A 24,241-nucleotide genomic window follows, 5' to 3' on the forward strand; every position below is an offset into this window, starting at 1 on the left:
CTGGTGATCTGTTTCACACTTGATAATATACATGTTTCGATGCTGTTCTCTCGAAACATCCCACCCTTGCCTTCTCCCACAGAGTCCAAAAGTCTGTTCTGTACATCTGTGTCTCTTTTTCTGTTTTGCATATAGGGTTATCATTACCATCTTTCTAAATTCCATATATATGTGTTAGTATACTGTATTGGTCTTTATCTTTCTGGCTTACTTCCCTCTGTATGATGGGCTCCAGTTTCATCCATCTCATTAGAACTGATTCAAATGGCTGAGTAATATTCCATGGTGTATATGTACCACAGCTTCCTTATCCATTTGTCTGCTGATGGGCATCTAGGTTGCTTCCATGTCCTGGCTATTATAAACAGTGCTGCGATGAACATTGGGGTGCAGGTGTCTCTTTCAGATCTGGTTTCCTCGGTGTGTATGCCCAGAAGTGGGATTGCTGGGTCATATGGCAGTTCTATTTCCAGTTTTTTAAGAAATCTCCACACTGTTATCCACAGCAGCTGTACTAGTTTGCATTCCCACCAACAGTGTAAGAGGGTTCCCTTTTCTCCACACCCTCTCCAGCATTTATTGCTTGTAGACTTTTGGATAGCAGCCATCCTGACTGGCGTGTAATGGTACCTCATTGTGGTTTTGATTTGCGTTTCTCTGATAATGAGTGATGTTGAGCATCTTTTCATGTGTTTGTTAGCCATCTGTATGTCTTCTTTGGAGAAATGTCTGTTTAGTTCTTTGGCCCATTTTTTGATTGGGTCATTTATTTTTCTGGAATTGAGCTGCAGGAGTTGCTTGTATATTTTTGAGATTAATCCTTTGTCTGTTGCTTCGTTTGCTATTATTTTCTCCCAATCTGAGGGCTGTCTTTTCACCTTGCTTATAGTTTCCTTTGTTGTGCAAAAGCTCTAAAAGCATTTTTAAACCAAACCAGTTTTAAATACATTGCTAAAATTCATACAGCAATTATTTGGCAACTAGAAAACAGTTCCACAGATTAAGACTTTAATTTCTTAAGTTTCAAACTGAGGAAATCTAAGTAAACACAGTTTCAGAGTTTGAGAAAAATATTTTTCTTTTGAAATAGATATTTACATTAATCTAGGTTGAGAAACACTGCTTTGCCTGCATCTGTCAGCATGTTTTCGGGCAGATAAGACCTAGATAAATAGATTCTTATTTTAAAAAACTATAAAATCTAAGGCATTCAGGGAAGTCACATATATCTTTCTGAATGCAAAGTCACTTCTGGCATGATAATTATTTAAATTTTTAAATTTGCTAGAACTGACTTCATTGCTTCTCCATTAAGGGAAGCTATGTGACTACAGACAGGATCCTCTATGTAGAGCAGGGGCCACAGAGTTGTTGGAGATTTGGTGCGTCTGGGCCTCTCTGTTACCTGAATGGCTGGCAGTAAGGGCGATGGGGGTGTGGTGTGGATCCTACAGATATCTTTGTGATTCCCAAGGCTTGCACGCCCCCTGCTGGATGTGGGCTGTGTGACCTGCCTCAGGGTACATGGAGAATTATGAGATTCTCCTTCCTGGAAAGGACTACCACTTTTAAAAGATTATGTTTAACTCTATGGCTGATTCACATCAATGTATGACAAAACCCACTGAAAAATTAAAAAAAAAAAAAGAAAAAGAAAAAAATAAAAAAAATAAAAAAAAATAAATTCTCAACATACAGAAAAAAAAAAAAAAAAGATTATGTTTAAAGAAACTTTTGGTTAAATTTCCAGTGTTAACCATTGCTCCAATTAGAGCTTTTACTGAGAAGGGGCCCATTCTTGACTTTCCATATGCCTGAAGCAGAGTTTCTGCTCTATTACTCTGCCCTTGCCATGGTAACCTCACATACAGAAAAGTCATGTGGCATCCCAAAGGCCTGAGTTTCTTTGCCAGGGCTGTTTGTTATCTCTTCATTTTCTCTGTTCTCATTCTCCCCTTTGTTGGTCTGTGGCATCCTCCCCACCGCAGCCAGTGTGTACCCTCAGCTGACCACAGGTGAGCAAAAACCAGGCTTCATAACTGAGAAGGGTGTGCTCCTGATTGTATTCTAAAGCTTGACAGAAATTATTCCAGTTAAGCCATAATCTATTGTCAGCTAGTCCTTTTCCCTTTCCTCATAAAGGAATGATCAAATAAGGCTTTTGCTAGTTTTTTAACAGCACCCTCCCCTACTGCCCCCACCCCAAATACATGCCCACGGCTTAAATCATTCAACAGATACATTAGGAGTTGAGACTTACTGGGCAGGATTGATCTGAATTAAACTTTGAATTAGATGAAAATTTAATGTAATTTAATTTTCAGAAACAGACAATTCCTAGAACTAGGCCAACCATCATTAATTTATGGAGATCTTTGAAAGATATTTCTTAATGAGTAGATAGGAAGCATTTAAAATAACTGTATCAATAATTAAAACATATAGGTTCTTGAGAAGTATTTGAGCATACTTAACCATGATTTAACCATTTTCTTGACATTTATATGGCCTATTAGTTTGTATAGGCATATAAATACAAAGTGAACTTTGAAACTTAATATTATTTTTCAAATCCTGACTGCAGAGCCCTTGCTAAATATCTTTTACTGTATTTTCTGTCATTGAGATGAATACTTACCTAATCAGTTTGCCTTTAAATCAGAAATTAATTAAGCATTTCCCTAGTTAATTAAATTAAAAAAAATTTCTCCTGTCTTAAATTATTTAGTTTGTATTTATTATCTACAGGCAATAATCTGTGTTAAAGTGTTTCACTGAATAATTCCATTGAATGATTTTTCAGGATTATGAAAATTTCTATACTTCAGTGAGTTGGCATAAATTGACACTTGTGAAACATTATATTCTAATATAAAATTTAAATGTTACAGTGTCTTTATTTTTTTTTTTTTTTTTAATTTATTTATTTTATTTTATTTTTTTATTATTATTTTTTTTAATATTATTTTATTAGTTGGAGGCCAATCACTTTACAACATTTCAGTGGGTTTTGTCATACATTGACATGAATCAGCCATATAGTTACATGTATTCCCCATCCCGATCCCCCCTCCCACCTCCCTCCCCACCCGACTCCTCAGGGTCCTCCCAGTGCACCAGGCCCGAGCACCTGACTCATGTATCCCACCTGGGCTGGTGGTCCGTTTCACCATAGATAATATACATGCTGTTCTTTCAAAACATCCCACCCTCACGTTCTCCCCCAGAGTTCAAAAGTCTGTTCTGTATTTCTGTGTCTCTTTTTCTGTTTTGCATATAGGGTTATCGCCACCATCTATCTAAATTCCGTATATATGTGTTAGTATACTGTAATGTTCTTTATCTTTCTGACTTACTTCACTCTGTATAATGGGCTCCAGTTTCATCCATCTCATTAGAACTGATTCAAATGAATTCTTTTTAACGGCTGAGTAATATTCCATGGTGTATATGTACCACAGCTTCCTTATCCATTCATCTGCTGATGGGCATCTAGGTTGCTTCCATGTCCTGGCTATTATAAACAGTGCTGCGATGAACATTGGGGTGCACGTGTCTCTTTCAGATCTGGGTTACAGTGTCTTTAAATTAAAAAAAAAAAAAAAAAACTATGAAATCACTGGTAAGAGTATAGTTTCGGAAAAGGAGCTAACATCAAGTATCTCCTTCCTTCTTTCCACAACAAAAACTTTGCTTATTGCAAACTGGAAAACATGTTTTATGTTGTGTTAGGCATAATGGGAGAATAAAGACTCATCTCCTTTTTTCCCCGCCACAATTCAACAATTTGGTTTTATTAGAAAATATGTAATTATTTATAAAAAATGAAAATTGGTAAGTTTTGAGAAATTTTTTTTTTTCTGGGGGGAAAAAAAAACTAGGTTGGCGATCCACAGTTAAAGTCAGTGTTAGCTAAAGAACTGTTTTGACTCATTTCTTCCCAATTATGGATTAGATTTTTAGCTACTGGAGCAATTTGTACAGGTATTTTCATGGAAGGATTTAAATAGACCCAGGGCTGTAGGTCAGGCTGGAGCAGGGCCTGGCAGCAGTGCCACTTTGACCTGTTTGTTAAGTGGCTGAAAGGCGAGCTGAGCGCCGTATTGCTTGGCTTCCTGCAAGACTGTATTTGTTTCCTCTCCTCAGGAAGAGACTGTTGTAGAGAGCCACAGTGACCTGCAGATGCCCCAGTCAGCACTTCAGGCTTGCTGCAGGTAGCTGGTTTGACAGATACTCAGAATCTACCAGCTGATGCAGTTCTTTCTTCCTAAGATCATAATCTTTCTTTTACATTCTACTTACCATCTTAATAGCATAATAGCATTGGTAGCTCTGTGTGAGAGTCATCTTCCCCGTACTGTACCGTCTGAAGCTTCTGCTTATCACTGCTGGATTTTCCAAGGTGTTCACCCAAGTCCCTGTAGTGAATGTAGACTCTTGTCTCGGATACACATGTTCTCCACATGCTGTTAGGAACGCAGATAAGCTGAAACCCAGGCTGCAAGGACACTGTAGGAATTTACATTTTGGCATTGGCATCTCCTTGTAAAATTATATTATTTTCATTTACAGAAGAAGGTGGATGCATTGTTTACACTTGTCAGAAGTCTTCCCATGCTGCTGTTTCTATCAGGAGCTAAGGATGTTAGCTCTGTCAGTTTTTTAGTTTTTCATTTCATGACAGTAAACATGAGTTGCAAAGTTAAAGCACTGTATCTTGGGTTAAGTTTTATTTGGATTTTGTTCATATTTCCTTCATGCTAACTAGTCTTGTTATCAAATCGTGATTTCCAAACTCAAGTAGCAGAACTTAGATGACATGTACCAGACATAAGAGCAGAGCTGCTCGAGTAGGTCTAGGGCTTGAGCCAGAGCCTACCTCCTACCCCCACTTTCAACCTAACCCCCTCAGTTACCCCTGCCCCACTCCACCTCCATGCACCTCTGACTTTCCCCCACTTCATCCCACCCCTGCCCTCAACACCTCACCTTCATGCCCACGTCCACCTCCACACACCCATCCGCAGTGGCCACTGCAGAAGCCCTGGTTCTTGGTGTACTATGGTCCAAAAACATCTCCCTTGGGACCTGTTTCCAGTGACTTTTGCATCCCCTAGGATGATCTGTGTTTGATAAAAGCACATTAGGAAAAAAGTATATTCCAGAGGGTACAAAACCTGGCAGCCCTGTCCCTTACCAACTCCAGCAACCAACTTACATACTTGCTTCTTTGAATATCAAGATCACTGGGGGAATTTTCACAGAAAACACTTATTACAAGGACCTTTACAAATTTCGAAACATTAGATAATGCCTCTTTTTTGGGCAGGAGCCTCAGATTTCCACCTATTCATATTGGATATCCAAGTAGAAATCCTTCAGATGTGTGAAGTAAAGTTGAGGCTGCTACGTGTAATGCTAGCTTTAGTTTTAGTGTAGTCCTGTCCTCCCCTCCTCACCACACATGGTCCCCTTAAAATGCTATTCTTTCTACAGCAAAAGTGAATTCCTTCATTTGAACAAATTTCTAAGAGACAAAGGTGAATCTCATTTGTTAATGTTGTGCTCATTTAAAAATCATCACAGTTTTTAATTATAAGCATGCATTTTAAAAATGCCAGAATTTGTTAGAATTTTTCTTGAAAGCTTTTTAAAAAGTAGAAAGTGTAGCTGTTTTAGGGGTCTTCTTTGAATATTGAGTCTTTGATCTGAAAAATCAATGAATGCAATGGAGAATTTTCTGAGCAAAGAATTCTTTGTCATATCACAATATCCACCTGCCAGAACACTAGGCCATTGGCATCAGAGATTTTTGAAAACAGTCCTTGACATGTTGAATGTTTTGTGACTGTTTGTGACTATTTGCATGCATTGATTTTCTCCCAAGTTTTTTCTGGTTGTTAAATATGCATAACATAAAGTTTACCATCTTAAACCATTTTTAAATGTGTAGTTCAGTGGCATTAGTACATTCATAATGTACAACCATTATCACCATCCATCTCTATAACTCTTTTCATCTTGTAGAATGAAACTCTGTACCCATTGAACAAAAAAATTCCTTCCTTACCCCAGTCTCTGGAAACCACCATTTTAGTTTCTGTCTCTATATGACTTTGACTACTCTAAGTATATTATCTTTTTGTGTCTGGCTTATTTCACTTAGCATAATGCCCTCAAAGTTCATCCATGTTGTAGCATGTGTCAGAATTTCCTTCCTTTATAAGGTAAAATTTCACCATATATCTCTGCCACATCTTGCTTATCCATTCATCTGTCAGTGGACATTTGGGTTGCTTCTCCATTTTAGCTGTTGTGAATAATGCTGCTGTGAGCATGGATGTACAATTATCTCTTCAAGATCCTGCTTTCAGTTCTTTTGGATACACACACCACACACACACACTCCCCAAAGTGAAACTGCTGGGTCGTATGGTAATTCTGTTTTTAAATTTTGGAGGAACTACCATACTGTTTTCCATAGTGGCTGGACTATTTTATATTCCTACCAACAGTGCACAAGGATTCTGTTTATATCCTCACCAACACTTATTATTTTCTCTCTTTTGGATAATAGCCATCCTAATGGGTGTTAAGAGTATTTTGTTTTGTTTTTTTAAATAAGTCATTTCCTGATTGTACCCATGGATTTTAAGTAACAGTTCTCCTATGACAGTCGCAGGTAACACAGGGACCTTGCGCTCTTGTTCTCCTGGCTTCTGTGACCCACACCCCCATTACTGCAGCCATAGAGCGACCTCTCCCTTCCCCTTGCTGTCTTCATCTGGCCAAAGCCTACTTATCCTTCAGAGTTTAACTCAAGCATCCCTTTCCAGTGAATCCTGACCCAGGTGGGGTTAGGGGTTATGTCAGAAATGCATTCATCTCTGAAAGAATACCCTCAGTATGTTACATACATAGGGTGTGTTTTTGTGGTTTTCTTGCATAAGAAGTCCAAGACAGGATGTCCAAGGCAGGTACAGGTCTTCAAAGCCCTGGGCACTCTGTCTTTCTTCCCGCTCTCCATTCTGGGTATGTTGGCATATCACCTTATGGTCACAAAGTGGCTGCTACAGCTTTGGACATTGTCCATATTCAAGGAAGGAATAAGGGGGAGTGGGTAGAAATAGGTATATCTGAAATTTTCATGAGGAAAGCAAAAACTTTCCCTTCTCAGTAGCCAAAAGTGGATCTCATGATTACCCGCTTAGTCTCAAGGGAGGCTTGGAAATAGGGAATAGAATTGTCATAGTTTACATATAGACCATTTTGGCCCCAAACAAAACCCGGTTTTATTAGCATGGAGGGTGGGGAACGATACTAGCAAAGCGACGGACAACTGCTTGTCCCTATAGTAGTAATATTCACATGGCAGCATCTCTCTTTAGATTGTAAGCCCATGTGGGCAGAGACAGTGTCTTGTTCTTGTATCCCTGGTGCCTTATACCATACCTGACACATAGTAGTTGCTCAATAAATGATCAGTTCATCAAAACAGCAAGTGAAAGTATATGTGTATTTAGCACATTTAATTTTTTAAGTCTTTATATAGTGATTCCTTTGCTATTTAATAATATGGATCTGTTATCTCAACAAAATAACTAAAGGTAGACCCAGTTGTCAGTCAGGATACAATTTTTTGGAGAGACTGTCATTCTAGGATTTAGCTCAAGCCCAGATGATAAAAGTCTTTGTGGAATTGACAGTGACTCTTTCAGTTGGAATCCTGCATGAGAGGAGCCTGCCCAGGCCTTCCCAGAATAGTTGATCTATCGCTCCAGCCCCCCATTCAGCATTGCAGAGAGACTTTGTATAAGGAGGCTTGGGATCTGCCTCTTGGAAATAAGCACCATGAACACTACACCTGATCTCTCCATTCCTCCTTCCAATAATGCGATAAAATTTTCTGGCAGAACTTTTTTTTTTTTAACGTTTACTCATTATATCCCACCTAGATTTTATATTTCTCCTGTGAATGGCATCTCCTCCATGCAGCCCTCCAAGCCGGAAGCCTGGGAGTCCTCAAAACTGCCTCTTCCTTATTTCATCTCATTTCTCTCTGACTCTCTCTTAGAACCACTTACTTGACTGTCTCTGTCACTGCTCTAAGCGTAGGCCCTTATCTTTTTCTCTTCTATGGACTGGTCAGATCCTTCTAATTGGTTTCCCTGCTTCTAGTCTTAACATTTTTAAAAACCATGTTCACGTTTCTCTTGGAGAGAACTTTATAAAATGTGTATTCAGCTGTGTTATTGCCCTGTATAAAAATCTTCAGTGCCTTCCTACTATCTTCCTCTAAAACTGCCCCATCTACCAATTTGGCTTCATCTCTCACCTCCTTGGCCTCCTATTTCATGAAACTACAAAAAGAAACCACTTGGATGTCCTTCTTCATACTCTGCTATTTCTCACTCCCGTAGCTGTGTTCATGTGGTTGCCTCTGCCTGGAATGCCCTTCACCCACCTCTCCTCCTTGACTGGTTAACTCCTGCTTGTTCTTTAACACTCCCCTAATTTGGGAAGGCTCCCCTGACTAGGTGCCCCTCCTCCTGTGTGTACCATTCTCTCCCGTAATTGCCCATCTGCTCTGCTGGATGCCAGCGTGCACTCCCCAAGGGCAGGGGCGCTCCTGATTCCTCCTTGTCCTCAGTGCCCGGTACAGAGTAAGGAACTCATTCCTTTCCGTTGACTGGCTAAATGGAGGAGTAAGAAGGGGATGAGGTGGCTTTCAGATCTATCAAATAAACTGACATGCTGTTACAATAACTCTGACTTTTTAAATAGGCCTGTTTTTATATCAGTATTTCTATTCCCATATGCCTGTCTACTTCTGCCATGTATGCTATGAATGCTGTGTTATACTCCTGATAAAGATGTATTCTGCATTTGGTTTTTAGGTTAAAGCCATTCACATCCATTCTGATATGTTCTCAGTTCAAAATGGCTTGCTGACACCGACCCTAAAGGCTAAGAGACCTGAGCTGAGAGAGTACTTCAAAAAACAAATAGAAGAGCTTTACTCAACCTCCATGTGAAGTTCAAGGAAAGTTCTTCTCGTATAATGGACAATGTAGCAATATTATAGTTGTTCTTGAACGTAACAAGTCAGAATGATGCAGCCGAAAATGAAAAGCACTTGACCTTACGACTGAGCCTTTTCCTGTCTCTAGAGGTCTTTAACAATATTTCTCTCTCATCACTGAGTACACTTTATTTTTATTACAATGATATTGTAGCAAGCTGCTAAAAATATCACAAGTGGCATTGTAAAAAAAAATTGACTTTTCTTAAGAACTGTGTACCACTAAAAGTAATATATTCTCAATGTTCACAGAACTTCTATTAAATATAAAGGAAAAACATAACTGATACATTGTACTTAGTTATTTTTGAAATAGTAAACAGGTATGGCAAATATTGAGGCAAGGTGGACTGCCTTATTTGATAACTGATGGTCAGAATCACAATTAAATCAGACTTAAATGAAAACTAATACAGAATCTTGCTGAAACAGACATGATACATAACTTCTACATAGCTTCATAGCTACATAACTTCAGATTCTTTAAACATAATAATTCTTATTGGTGTGAAAATGTTTTCAGTCCAATTTTTACTTTTATTTATGATGAATGCAAATTCAAACATTCTTAAATGTTACATTTACATAACATTTTACAAAGACTTTTCAATCCATTTCCTTATTTATTAATCTTATTAAAATATTAGGAGCTACCCAGAAGTAATGTAATATACAATTATTTCAAGGATAGTATGTGTATATTCATGGATGTCTTACCACGTGTATTATGAAAGATGTCTGTTGACTCTACATTGGATGGAGCTTTAGGGAAGACTTGGGATAAGAAACCCAGAATTATTTCTCACGGTGGGCAGCAATTAATATACCAAATTTCCTTGCTGGGTTCTTCCAGTCTTCCATTTTCAACATGTCTATGCCAGGCCTGGGAAACATATGTGGCAATAATTCTGAACAGTTTCTCTTTCTTATAAGACTGTCAAGGCAGGATGTAGGGAGGAGGGGATGTCATCTCCAAATAAAATAATTTTTCAACAACGTATGTTTGAAGAACCTCTTCAAAATACCCCTAGAAAACTACCTAAGTCCATCATAGATAACTGTCTCCTTGGGGAATAATTTCACGCACAGAATCTCTAAACACTTCTAAGTACGCATGAAAACCTCCTCTCTTGTATTATGTGCTCAAATACTTCTTGTACCTGGGTGCCAACAGTGTCACATAATTAAAGCCCAGCATGAACAGCAATTAAGTCCTAAGCTACAGACTGCATCTGAAGAAGAAACTGTCCCTAGGAAAGTGTTTTTAAAGTGTTTTAATCTGTAGAGCCAGGATCTGAAAATAGACAGGGGCAGTGGTCACAGTCCAGAAGCTCCTTTCACCGGGAGCAGATCCATACTGTCAATAAGGCTGTGGGTTAGAAACTGCATAATCACACAGGCTTACTAGATGAATCTGCACCAGAGATGATACATTTCAGTCTTTGCAATAGTGGACCAGCCCCAGTTTTGTTTGATGTATTTATCCAGTCTTCTACATATTCCTTCTACTGGATCTCTCTGCAGTCCCACTGCTTGCACTTAAGATTTTACTTGTGGTAAATAACCCAGTTCTATGCACATTAACTTTTAAAGGCATTTCTAAACAAACAAATACTAAAAATGTCCAAGGCCACATCTATATAACATTAATTTTTTAAATTTAATATATATTTGACTAATTAAAAGAAAATCACTACCTGAGTTGGATATTCATACTGTCTTAAAGGCGAATAGCTTCACATCTTGAAGAAAATGAAGCTGTTTCCCTTTGTCCTTCCACTCAACTAAATTTCATGTTTGTCTTTGTTTACAAAGGATTTTAGACAGTGTAATTTTAAGCAGATAATTTCCATTTTATTTTGATTCAATTTTTACCTAATAATAGAGATAATTGATTATGGGTAACTTAAGATTTCTTTTCCTCACTTTAAAGATCTTAAGTTTCTATTTAGCCTTCCTAATCCTCATGAAAATCATCACACTTGGGCATATAAACAGGTTCTTGGAGATGTGCTGAGAAAAGTATAAACAGCGGGCCTTAAATATATTACATGTACATTTATTTTTTCCTCTGTTTACTGAATTTTTTAATAAAATAGAAATGAAACAGTATGTGTTAATGAAAGAAAATCCTTCTTGCCTCAGATTTCCCAACTTTATTTTGAGGGGAAAAAGTTTGTATTTCTCTTTAACCAATATAGAAAAAGGTTCTGTACTTAAGATATTTACATTCATAGTGTACATCAGATCCAATTTAAATCCAAAGGTGTAACAGCAATCAATTACTTAAGCATAAACATGTTCTTAAATGTTTGGCCTTTGTTCTGTTTCTCATTCAAATTTGTTGGCAATTCTCACATTTTACAAACTGATATTGTTGTTTATAAAGATATAAAGTAGAATATACACTATTTTCTTTCCTTTTGCCATAAGAGTCATCTTTGTATTGTATTGTGATTTTCCTCCAGGTGACAGAGGAAACTGACCAGGTGTGGTATGCAGGCCTAGCCTCACATATTAGGAACTCAAGAACTCAGGAATCTAAGGAATAAATACCCAGTCTCCCTTACATGAGCAGGTCAACTTTTCATTCTAAATTTAGGTAAAACTGCAAGCATGAAAAAAATAGAATTTGTCATTGCAATTTTCATAGTCAAGTAATGTTTTAGCAACTTGAAGTCAGCACTTAATTTGATTGTATTACCCATCAAAGAGTCTCTAATCTTTTCTGTTTCTAGCAGTAAAGGAAATGAATTATTCTTTATTTTCCAAATGTATTAATATAAAGCACAAATGTGATGTAGTTACTTAGAATACAAAATACTATGAAATGAATGTAAAGAATGGAAAACTATTTTTGCATGAAAACAGACCACTTACAAACTTACTTTCTCAGGAAAAATGAATTATATATAAAATTGATAAACTATATGTTGAATTAAGCTGGTATATTTTCTTGCCTGTTTCTATTTTAAGAAAGCATATAGGTGAAAAGAAAAAAAATGATCCCGGTAGTCAGAATTTTCTCTCAAGTATGCTACACAGTCCTCTCTGTGAATCTACAGTTAACCACAGTAAGAATGGAATTAGCGTTCAAGTGAGGACAAAGCCCTAATGAGAACACATAAATGGTATAACCCAGAGGCAATAGATACATATTACCTGGAGACAAGCATTTCTAAACTTGGTCCAAACAAAAGGTTTTCATGGGGTGACAGTGGCTTTTAAACATTCATTTGACTGATTATTTTTATTTTTCTTGTTAAGTCATTGTAGCAGTTGCATGAGGGGAAATGGATATTTTTTTGATGAATTGCTTATTCTACTTTCAATTTTTAAAAATTGAGGAAATTTAAAAGTTACCTTTTAAATATGCATAAAAGTATATTAACTGTAATTATATTTTTAGTTGCTTTGTTATAATAGCATGCATATCAAATATACAATGCATTTATGAAAACTTTTGTAAAAAATAAAGATTTTTTTGTTTCTCAAAGTTGCTTATAATTACTATTTTATATATTTATTTAGCATAATCCTCTGATGTTAGTATATTTGGTGATCACTGGTCATAATGCTTATGGTAAACATGGAATCAAGCTATATCACTAGGCAACATACTCTACATCCTTTGTAAGGATCCCCAAACTCCAAAGACTTATGGTCCCCCCAGAGAAGCTCTCCTTTTCTTTGCACATTTGCTATTATAAATGTGTCCTGGATTTAAGTGTATCCAGGATTTAATTCATTTTTATATTTTAAAAGAACACATGATTGTATTCAAATTTTCCATCACAATGGCCCTTAAGCAGTATTTCCATGTCTTTTACCCATACACAGTGGGTACACTCTTAAAATGGTATATTCTGCTGTGTCTAAATTATGCAGATTTTGCCTTCTCCATATATTTGCTACCATCTACTCCTATTTTCAAAGCTTAAGCTTTTAGTGTAGCTGGGGCCCCTCTCATCTCTTGTCTGGAATATTACAGTGCTTTTAAAGTTAAATCTTCCTGTTTCCACCTCAGCTTCCTCAAATTTCACCACCCACATTTGAGTCAGGGCAATGTTTCTAAATTGAAAATCTGGTCATGCCACTCTCCTGCTTAGTATTCCTTCAATGACTTCCCATACTTTCTGGGGTAAAGTTCAGACTCCCTGGTTCAGCACATAAGGCCCAGGGTCTCTTCTCCAGTCCTTCCTCCAAAGAGTCTTGGTTCCAGTTATGCCAACCACTTTTTGCAGTGGCCTAAAAGCATCATGATTTTAGTCTCCTTTTCATAGAATACCCTTTCCTTTAATCTCCCTAATTCCTATCATTCATTTCTTATATCTCAGTTCAACTACCCTTTTCTCTAAGAAGCTTCCCATATGGTTGCATGGTTAACTGACCCTCTGCCACATGCCCACTAAGACTAGTTGCTTGTGGTTGTAGCCCCAGCACAGAAAGTCTGTTCCATCATGGAGGCTCAAGAAATGTCTGTTGAATAAAAATTCCCTTGGCCCTTTTACATAGGTTGCATAGTTAACTGCAATACTTGAAGATACTTTTCATTTATCACTTATTTTTTCCCAACCCTGTGGACTAAGCAAAAATCAGCTGCTTTTCAGTTGAACCCTAAATCCTGTGGATGGTACCACAAATGAAACTGCTCAGAACTCAGGTTGCAGGGGTTTGGGGGGCGGTCACTTGATAAGAAAATGGTACTCTGAAAGATTTCCTCTGGGCTCCAGGGAATCCTATATCCATGAACTGGCTGTTTTCCCAAAAGCTTTCTTCAGAAATCTCTTAAAAATTTGGAATCTGTTTGCCCATAGAAGTTAGCATTTCCATGACTTCCAAATCCAGTCAAAACAATCATGACTGAACTGAAACACTGAAAGCAGAATTCTAAGTATAGATATGGAAACAATATAACAGGGAAATGGAAGATGTTCAATTTAACACTTAATGACTGAATGCTTGAAATATCATTTGTGTGTTTGAGGATAGAGTGGAGGGAGATACTGGATTGAGATACCTCCGCTCTACTTAACCCTTTGGTAGGGGACACATTTCTTTCTCCTTGTGTGGGCTGGGCAGGCGGAACTTTAAATTAACCAAGTTTGACTGTACAGTTTCCTCCTCCCCTTGCTATTTAAGGCTTCAAGCTCTTTTCCTTGCTCTCCTCCCCCACCCCTTTCCCAGCCATGTGTTGGGAGGAATGGGAGCATGACAAGCACACTAGCCAAATATTAGGGGATTCATGCCACCTATGCCAACCTCCTGTCCTAATGAGCCTCCTAAGACAGGTGTCCTAATTGCTCACCTTTGAATTGAGGGGACAACCAGAACATCTCTAAAGACACTTTTGGCTCAAGGAATGACACAGGAGGTTATTTCAAGTTTTGAAGCCCTGGGCATTAACTCCCATAAATCCTGACTTGATGGCACCTCAGCGAATGTAATTCAGTATAGAGAGGGTTCTAGAGAATAGTGCCACCAAAGGGCAGATCAGCTTTTGCTTCAAGCTGTTTTCCTTTTCCACCATTTCTTCCATTTCTATGTCTTGGGCATTCCAGGATCCATACCTCCTAAAATTAAGAACTCCACAATTTTTTTTTAAAAACAACATTCTCCAATGGGAGAGAGGGGAGCCTGGAAACCTGGCTTGTAAACTACAGACTGCCTGTCAGTGTGTATGGATGTGACTAGAGAAAAGATGTTGAAATATGATAATTGCTTTATACAACAACAAAACTGTGAGATCCTTGACTATTTAGAACCATTTCTAATTTCACTTCTGTACCCCAGGACCTACCATAATGCCTGACACAGAGTAAGGTGCTGAGTAAGTACTAATTCAGTGACTCAAAGCACGATATGTAATAAAGTAAGAATGACTGCCCTCTATTCTTTACAAAGTTAAATTTTAATGATTAATTATTAATTAATAAGTGACTTTCTATGAGCAGATTTTGAATTTAAAAATCCAGTGATTTTATTATGAAAATATTGTGGCTATATGTGTGCTTACATACACAATATTGGAAGATCACGGAAGTCTGAGTTTTTCTAATTTCATCTGTACAAATAGCATGTTTTAATGTTGTGAAATGTCATTTTTTTGTTTTTGTTTTGGTATGCTTTTTTTTCTCAATTATTTTTATTAATTGGAGGCTAATTACTTCACAACATTGCAGTGGGTTTTGTCATACATTGACATGAATCAGCCATGGAGTTACATGTATTCCCCATCCCAATCCCCCCTCCCACCTCCCCCCCCCACCCCACCCAATTCCCCTGGGTCCTCCCAGTGCACCTGGCCCGAGCACCTGTCTCATGCATCCCACCTGGGCAGGTGATCTGTTTCACCATAGATAATATACATGCTTTTCTCTCAAAACATCCCACCCTCGCCTTCTCCCACAGAGTCCAAAAGTCTGTTCTGTACATCTGTGTCTCTTTTTCTGTTTTGCATATAGGGTTATCATTACCATCTTTCTAAATTCCATATATATGTGTTAGTATGCTGTAATGATCTTTATCTTTCTGGCTTACTTCACTCCATATAATGGGCTCCAGTTGTGAAATGTCATTTTTTAAAAATAAGAAGATGGTTATTAAATACACAATATGTTTATCAGATGCAGCCAGATGGTCTATCTTCAGTGTATGGAGTGAGTGGTCATTCCCATGTTACTCCCTTTAGGCAGAGAAAAAGACCTGAGCCTCAGGGCACTAGGACGGGAGCCCTTGTGGAACTCTCTACCTTAACCACAAGGCTACTCAGAGATGTCCAGGAGGTAGCTTCTAGGCTGGGGTCAGAGATTCTGCTTGTCCCTGAGAAGAAACCTCCTGGAACCTACGCACTTCTAATGCTTGGTTAGACTCTCAAGTGACCATGGCTCCACAGCAAATTGGCGGCTCTAGGGACTGAGGTGCTCAGAAAACATTCCCTGTCACTGTAATGTACTTTCATTCCTCTCTCACCTTCCTGCACTGAATCAGGCTTCCCCCTAGGTAGACTCTATGTGCTTAGAGACCTCAAACTCCATTACCATGGCCTTCCTGGTAATGTTGCTAAGGAGACTGGCCCAAGTATCAGTACCAGGTGTTGGGCCCAGTTGACTACGTCTTCCCAGAAGCCACCACATCACTGCGTCTTCCCAGAAGCCGCCGCGCGACTCCGCGGAGATAAAAAGGCGGGAGTGAGGCCGGCCGCTCCAGGCCAGCGTGGGGGGTTGGCGCTGTAGGCCTTTTGATTTTTCTCACCTTTTCCGTTCCTCTCTGGCTGCCCCACAGGCCTGGACCCTGGTTCCATAGGACTGTAGCTCGGTTCCGCAGAAAGACGACGAGACAGGCCGTCCAGGGCTAAGAGGCCTCTGGGGCCTGGCGGTGGGGTGACAATGTGGTCACTAGGGGTCTATACCCGCAAAAAGCAGGCTGGCGGTAGGCTCAACCTAACCCCAAAGCCAGGTCTAGGTGCCCCGGGCAAGGCGGAGGCCCAGTCACGGCCCGGCCGAAAGCTCTTTGCCCACCGTAAGCTCCGCGGGGCTGGCTCATGGCGCAGGATGCGGGGTGGTCAAGAGCCAAGGGCGGGGGCGGTTGGGCCTCAGCCCCAGGGCCCTCCCCAAGGCCTGCAAGCAGGCCTATGAGGCTTTTATCCTGAAACGTGTCACCCTGTCTGTAGGCCTGAAAAGAAATGGCAAAACGCGTGGTTTGCGGAGAATCGCGGAAAAATCTGAGCGGAGTGGTCAGGGAGGTGGCAGCTCTGGGCCACCGAGGTGTGTATACACAAGTAACAGCTCCATACCTCTGGCCACTTCAAAATTTCAGTACTGATTTGATCCTAATAACCTCTCATTCTAAGAGTCAATGAAGAAAAAGAGTCAGTGAAGGAAATAACGTGTTCTGATTTGGCTCTTCTCAGAACACAGAACCAGGAATTTGACTTAGGAAAGAGATTTTTTTTTTTAAAGAAGGAAATTTGGCCAAGTTGCCCAAAGGCAAGTGAGATATAATCTCCAGGAAAGCATACCTGGCGTATTGGGTGTTGATACAATTCACACACTATGTTCTTGGCTAATGATGACCCCATAGAGCCTTTCAGATTCTAAACAGCGTGATCAGTGATCTGGAGTGTGGAGAGCCAAGTCCAGACACTACAAACTAATTGTGTTGTTTGTTTGTTAGCACTGAGTTAAGAGTTACAGGAGAGAAAAGCATGCATGAAAATAGCACTAGTGAAGAGACCCAGGATGAGAAGACTGCTCTATTGAGTGTACGTATGTTTCTCCTCTGGTCCTCGGGTAAACTTAGTGCAGAGACTAGTGGTACCTAATGTACCTCTGAAAGGAAGTATAATATGATCTTTGTTCAGTAGAGACTACATAACTTTCCAGTGTTTTTATAAATACCGATGCTGTGGCTTTAGATAGGGCCTTAAATTTCTAATTCTGGTAGACTCATCGCCATGCATTTTTATTTTTCTTTGCTTTGTCAAAGATTTAAGAGATATTCATTATTGGCTAATTTTCTGTGTGACAAATATAAAATGCTTCTTAGTAATTCTGTTATGTTTGGTAGCACACGTTTCAAAGTCGTTTTCATGTTTTCTCATTTGACTTTGTATTAAAAATTAGAAACAGAGGATTCATTATCATTAGAATATTATGTAACTTCTTGATCTAATGTACTTAATATGGATTCTGTAAAATAGTTTAAAGATGTGTAGCAGTAGTTTGGCCTTCCCTGGTGGTTCATATGGTAAAGAATCTGCCTGCAATGCAGGAGACCTGGGTTTCATCCCTGGGTGGGGAAGATCCCCTGGAGAAGGAAATGGCTACCCACTCCAGTGTTCTTGCTTGGAGCAGTAGTTTGGAGAAACTCAGATTTTAAAAATTACTGGTGACTCATCTGACATTAGCATTAAATTTGATAGTCACAGTCCAGCATTTTAGCTTGCATATTTCTCTATGACATGTTTTTTGGGGGAGGGCAACTTTGACAAAACACATTTTTTAAAAAAGTCTTTTCCCCAGATTTTAACGGTGTTAAGTGTCCCTAACAGATGATTCAAGATGTGCAAAAAGAATATTTAAGCAGTTCCTTTTAATTTTTGTATTTTCCTTCCATTTATTTTTTTCCTGTGCCTTTAAAAACTTTTTTTTTTACAAATTATTGTATAAATTCCTCTAACATTAAATAATCTTCAAAAATATGGCTTTTAGTGTCTGCATAGTGCTTTGTCTTATATATAGGCATACTGTAATTTCTATAACTTTTTTTGTGGTTGAGAGGTTGAGACTGTTTCCAAGGTTTTGCCGTTTTATATATCAGTAGATATCCTATCACAGAAACTGTTTTTATATACCTTAAATTGTTATCCTAAGATAAATGTGTTGCAGTGGGTCAAGGGTTGGATTATGTTTAAAATTTTTATTTTATTTATTTCATTCTGTCCAGCTGGCACCATCTTATCTGAAACTTAAAAATAGATAGATAGATAGATTTGATAGATGAAAAGTAGGATGTTGTTTACTTTCCATTTCTTTGAAAGCTACTAAAGTTGATACTTTTTCTCATTTTGTTGGCCATTTATGTAACTTTGTGAAATACTCATTCCTTATATATTGAAGATAGTTGTACTTTACACACATATGTAACAAATATTTCCACATTGTTTGCCTTTTATTTTACTTTTGGTATTTTAGACCTATTTATCATTTTCTTTTTATTTATTTTGCTTTTGTATTTAGAGGGGGAAAAAATCCTTCTTGCCTAGGGGATAGAGAAATATTCATCTTTATCTTCTCGTTGCTGGTTTATCAGGGACTTCCCTTCTCTGGTAGCTCAGCTGGTAAAGAATCTGCCTGCAATGCAGGGGACCGCAGTTGGATTTCTGGGTCAGGAAGACCCACTGGAGAAGGGCTAGGCTGCCCACTTCAGTATTCTTGAGCTTCCCTGGTAGTTCAGACAGTAAAGAATCCTCCTGCAATGTGGGAGACCTGGGTTCTATCCCTGGGTTGGGAAGATCCCCTGAAGAAGGGAAAGTCTACCTACTCCAGTATTCTGGTCTGGAGAATTCCATGGACTGTATAAGTCCATGGGGTCATAAAGAGTCGGACATGACTGAGTGACTTTGATTTTCATAACTGAGTGACTTTCATTTTCACTTTGCTGGTTTATCCCACAATAGTTATTGACTAGTATATTTTTGACACCCTAGATATGTCCATAGTATTATATTTTAAGATTTAATATTAAATATCAGATTACATCTATATCAATAAGTTGAAAAATGTTTTAAATATGAAAGTGATACACAAAGTTGACATTAGTTTTGTGTTTTTAAAATAACCAAATCAATGTTTTTATAGTATTATAATATAAAAATATTCCATCTCATAATTTGTGCTATATGTTTAATTCTTATTTCATATAGGAGTCAGTGACAGATGACCTCCAGACTGATAGTAGTTCATCAAGTATTAAACAAGTAACAGGTAAGACTGGCAATGTGAACTCCTTCAACTTACTTTCTTACAAACATAAGCATCCATTTGTATCTATCTGTCTTCTCTTCCCATCTCAGTAGAAAAAATGTCTTTCTCCTGGTCCAAGTTGAATCCTTCTGCCTGTGCTCTGGACTTCATCCTCAAAGCCTTCAAACACAATTGTGATAGGTGTTATAAAAGTGAGGTAGACTTGACTGTAACTGAATTTAGTTGAAGAGATTAGAGAAGGCTTCCATGAGGGAGTGGTAATTTACATGAGATCTGAAGAAATGTAGAGCTTAACTATACAGAAAGATGAATAAAGAGAAATCCAGGCAGAGGGAACATAGGAGGAAATGTGATAATAAGATAAGGCTGGACAGGCCGAGACCTCCCATAGCCTTGTAGGCCATGCCAAAGATATTTATCTTTGGAGCAGCAGGAAGCTGCTGAAGTCTTTTAAATAGGGAATAATATGTTCATATTTTTTAGTCACTGTATGGGAAGAAGCAGAAGTGGATGTTAATAGACGTCCTTTGGGAGGCTACTGCAATAGTAAAGGGGAGGCATGATGGCCTTTTATACTAACAGGTGACACTGGAAATGGAAAGAAGTGGATATACATATGGTTATTGTAGGAAATGAAATTGACAGAATTTACAGATGAAGATTGAAGATGGAGGTGTCAAAGGTGACATGTGTTTCTGGTTTGCATAACTGACTGTAAGGTGGTGCTGCCATTCACTGAAAAAATCTTGTTTGAGAGGGAAATCATAAATTCTCTCTTTAATATATTAAGTAATGGGTGCCTTTAAGATGACTAGTAATTCAAATAGGGAGTTGAACATGGAGGGCTACTGATAGAAATTTGGTGTAATTGAACTTATTTTTGAAAACAAAAAAGGATGTCATTACTACACCAGAAAGCCTGAGGAATTCTTAAAGACAGATGAGATCAGACTGATGAATATATGAAGAGCAGAGAAAAACCACTGCAGAGGTAAGAGTAGCTCTGGAGATGCACTTAACTCAAAACACTTGGTCAGTAAAGGTGAAACACTGTAATAGACGGGACCCTGAAGGAATTGTCAAGATGATGGATTAAGCACTGCATTTAAGCAGTGTATGACCTGGCCCCCTTCTCATCCCTTCTCATATTGGGAACACTGGCAACTTAGTGCTTGCTGCCAGGTCAGAACCCTAGGAATTACTGCCTAGCAAAGTGAACTAAGACTTCATTTTGGCTCCTTAGGATCAATGTTGGAGCTGGAGAGAGGAGCAGAAGAGTCTGAAGTAACTCCAGATTGCCATATGGGTAGCAAAGGGGCAGAGAAGTTAAAAAATATAGATTATGCTACACTTGTTAATCCCAGGGAAAAGATACATAATGGCTCTCTGAAGTGGGAATTCTGATATAGGAGACTTCGAGTGTGGATACTAGCCAAATAGGGCAGTGCCCCCATGTAACCTAGGACTTTCCAGGTGGCTCAGTGATAAAGAACCCACCAGCCAATTCAGGAGATATGAGCTCGATCCCTGAGTCGGGAAGATCCCCTGGAGAAGGAAGTGGCAACCTACTCCAGTATTCTTGTCTAGAAAATCCTATGAACAGAGGAGCCTGGTGGGCTACAGTCTATAGGATCACAAAGAGTCAGACACAACTTAGTGAGTGAGCTTGCACGCACTCTCGTGTAGCCACAATGCCCAGAAAATGCAGGAGATCACCCCCACTCAGAACATAAGTCCCCAGAATGTCACATCACTCTTCTAAAATCTCCAGAGGTAGCTTGTTTTTTTTTTCAGAATTTATATTCTCTGCCTCTATAAACAGAAATTCTCAAATAGACATATGAACAGACAATCAAAAACAGTCAAATCTTTGAAGAATACCAGTGCCATGAAAGAGAGGACACAAATGAACCAAACAAAAGAATCAAAACCTGAAGGAATGATAGTAAACTTTAAATATCTCTTTAGAGACAAGAGGCAATTGAATCCATAATGTAATAGGCTGCTATAAAAAATTATAGTCCCTGAAAACTAAAAATATAAAATTTTAAAACAATAAACCAACCTAATATTGGGATGTATTCAGCTGAAAATCAAATTAGCTAGGTAGAAAATACAGGAATTTTCTTAAAATATAGTGTAAAAGAATATGGGAAGTGCTTAACAAATGCTTTTCCCTCCTTCTTCTTCCTTCTTTGCCTAGTTAACTTCTGCTAGTTCTTCAAATACAGATTCAGGTGCCATCTCTTTTGGAAGCCTCTCCTGACTGCTCTTCTCTCTTTCTAGATGAGTTGTTCTTTCCTAGTAGTTCCATGGCACTCAAAACATAGGACTCAAAACAACAGTATAATATTTGTTCCTCTAAGCTCTAAAGCTGTTGAGAATAAGCACTGCCTTTTATCTTCCTATTCCATGCTTGAGACATAATTTTAAATGCTTGTTGAATGAGTTTTCTACTCTTTTTAGAGGAAATAAACAATTGTATCATAATCAATATTTTAAGAAATTATAGTTTAAATATATGATAAATGTCCTTGGTTACTAGCTTTATCAAGTTGATGTGTGAAAGGTATGAGAAAATAGAAGACAGACTGTCTCTAATTAGCAAACTAGCTGTATCTGAGTTTGTTTGATATTTGATTGATATTTGAGACCTAGAATACTTTATACTACAATAAAATATAAATGGTTAGGTTTTGAGCAACCCACAGAATTCTATTTAACATATAATTGTTTTAATTCTGTCTTGGAATCTAGAAATTTTGCAACATGATTAAAATTAACTCAGGATTTCATGTTTAATATGGAGGATTGAACATATTTATTCCTTCTGAAAACACTAAAATATCAATAAAGGCATAAAAAAGGCATGAGGCCATAACGTAGAGAAAAAGAGAAGAAACCTTAGCTGACGAGAGATAATCAACAAAAGTTTGGAATCTGCAACGTAAATGAATTAAGTTTAATAGTCCTAATAGAAAAAAAAAAAAGGCCAAAACCTAGGGCAAACCACGAAGTGAAACAATGCAGATTGAAGGTTCAGAAATTAGAGACATATTTGTGAAGGAATAGGTAGGGATAATGTTGAAAATAGAATTTTTGGAAATCTTTAAAAGTTGCAGTTAGATACTTTGATCCCTCCGCCTGGACAGCGTAGCCGGGCAGCTACTTTTATTCCCCCCATGGCTGTCCAGAGACTCTGAAGCAAAGGCATGCTCGGTACTGCTGAGGGCAGGGGTGCTATACTGAAAACTAGCAGTGGGGGGTGGGAGGAGGAGGGAAGGGAATTAAGTAAAGTCTGTTTACTTATCTCAGACTCATCACACTCAGGAAAATACACCCCAGTTAAGAGCCTGGAGGGTTCCTCTCTTGGAAACTTCTCTGACCAGGAGAAGACCTGTATTCTGACAGTAATTACCTGGTTCCTGTCCAAGAACCCTTCAGTAAAGCCCATATTGCTTCCTCAACCTCTCTTATGAATCCAGTTTCCAGCCACTATTTAGTCCCTCCTTCTTAGACATTCAAGAATGACCAGACATTTAAGGAATTATACAGATTTTATATGCATAAAATAAAAGTTAGATACCAAATAAAAAGAAACTTGAAGAACACAGACAATGCAAGAAAACTTTTTTTTTCATTTATTTTTATTAGTTGGAGGCTAATTACTTTACAATATTGTAGTGTTTTTTGCCATACATTGGCATGAATCAGCCACGGATTTACATGTGTTCCCCATCCCGATCCCCACTCCCACCTCCCTCCCCATCCCATCCCTCTGGTTCTTCCCAGTGCACCAACCCTGAGCACTTGTCTCATGCATCCAACCTGGGCTGGCGATCTGTTTCAAACTTGATAGTATACTTGTTTCAATGCTATTCTCTCAGAACATTCCACCCTTGCCTTCTCCCACAGAGTCTAAAAGTTTGTTGTATACAAATGTGTCTCTTTTTCTGTTTTGGATATAGGGTTATCATTACCATCTTTTAAAATTCCATATATATGCATTAGTATACTGTTTTGGTGTTTATCTTTCTGGCTTACTTCACTCTGTATAATGGACTCCAGTTTCTTCCATCTCATTAGAACTGATTCAAATGTATTCTTTTTAATGGCTGAGTAATATTCCATTGTGTATATGTACCATAGCTTCCTTATCTGTTCATCTGCTAATGGGCATCTAGGTTGCTTCCATGTCCTGGCTATTATAAACAGTCCTGCGATGAACATTGGGGTGCACGTGTCTCTTTCAGATCTGGTTTCCTCAGTGTGTATGCCCAGGAGTGGGATTGCTGGGTCATATGGCAGTTCTATTTCCAGTTTTTTAAGGAATCTCCACACTGTTCTCCATAGCGACTGTACTAGTTTGCATTCCCACCAACAGTGTAAGAGGGTTCCCTTATTTTTAAGTCATATTTTCATTATTATCCTCAGTGTGATGAAGAAACATGTCCATGAAATGAGTGTAGGCTTCAAAAAAAAGGAGCATTCAGGGAACAAAAAGAATTCTTGAAAATATGAAATCAGGAATAAAACATTCTATGAAGGATTGGGTGATCAATTTAAAGAAATACTCCAGAAGTTGAACAGATATTAAAGAGAAGATAAAAGAAATAGTGGTGACACAACTCTGTGAGTAAACTAAAACCCACCAAATTGTATCCTTTAAAAG

General features: G+C 38.3%; 2 protein-coding genes across 4 annotated transcripts in view; both read left to right on the plus strand.

The window, feature by feature from the left end:
* ACSL6 (acyl-CoA synthetase long chain family member 6) overlaps positions 1 to 12,516 on the plus strand; it is a 65,735-nt gene extending 53,219 nt beyond the window's left edge. For all 3 annotated transcript variants that reach the window (XM_065918155.1, XM_065918152.1, XM_065918154.1), the window contains one exon: positions 8,898 to 12,516. In XM_065918155.1, the coding sequence (XP_065774227.1) occupies positions 8,898 to 9,035 (138 nt within the window). In that variant the 3' untranslated portion in view covers positions 9,036 to 12,516. The remainder of the gene's footprint in view (positions 1 to 8,897) is intronic.
* Positions 12,517 to 16,470: 3,954 nt separating this feature from the next.
* MEIKIN (meiotic kinetochore factor) overlaps positions 16,471 to 24,241 on the plus strand; it is a 136,381-nt gene continuing 128,610 nt past the window's right edge. Inside the window, exons 1-4 of the mRNA XM_065918164.1 lie at positions 16,471 to 16,582; positions 16,755 to 16,848; positions 17,258 to 17,345; positions 19,509 to 19,569. Of these exons, the coding sequence (XP_065774236.1) occupies positions 16,471 to 16,582; positions 16,755 to 16,848; positions 17,258 to 17,345; positions 19,509 to 19,569 (355 nt within the window). The remainder of the gene's footprint in view (positions 16,583 to 16,754; positions 16,849 to 17,257; positions 17,346 to 19,508; positions 19,570 to 24,241) is intronic.

Source organism: Muntiacus reevesi, chromosome 1, assembly GCF_963930625.1.
Source record: "Muntiacus reevesi chromosome 1, mMunRee1.1, whole genome shotgun sequence".
Classification (NCBI taxonomy): Eukaryota; Metazoa; Chordata; class Mammalia; order Artiodactyla; family Cervidae; genus Muntiacus; species Muntiacus reevesi.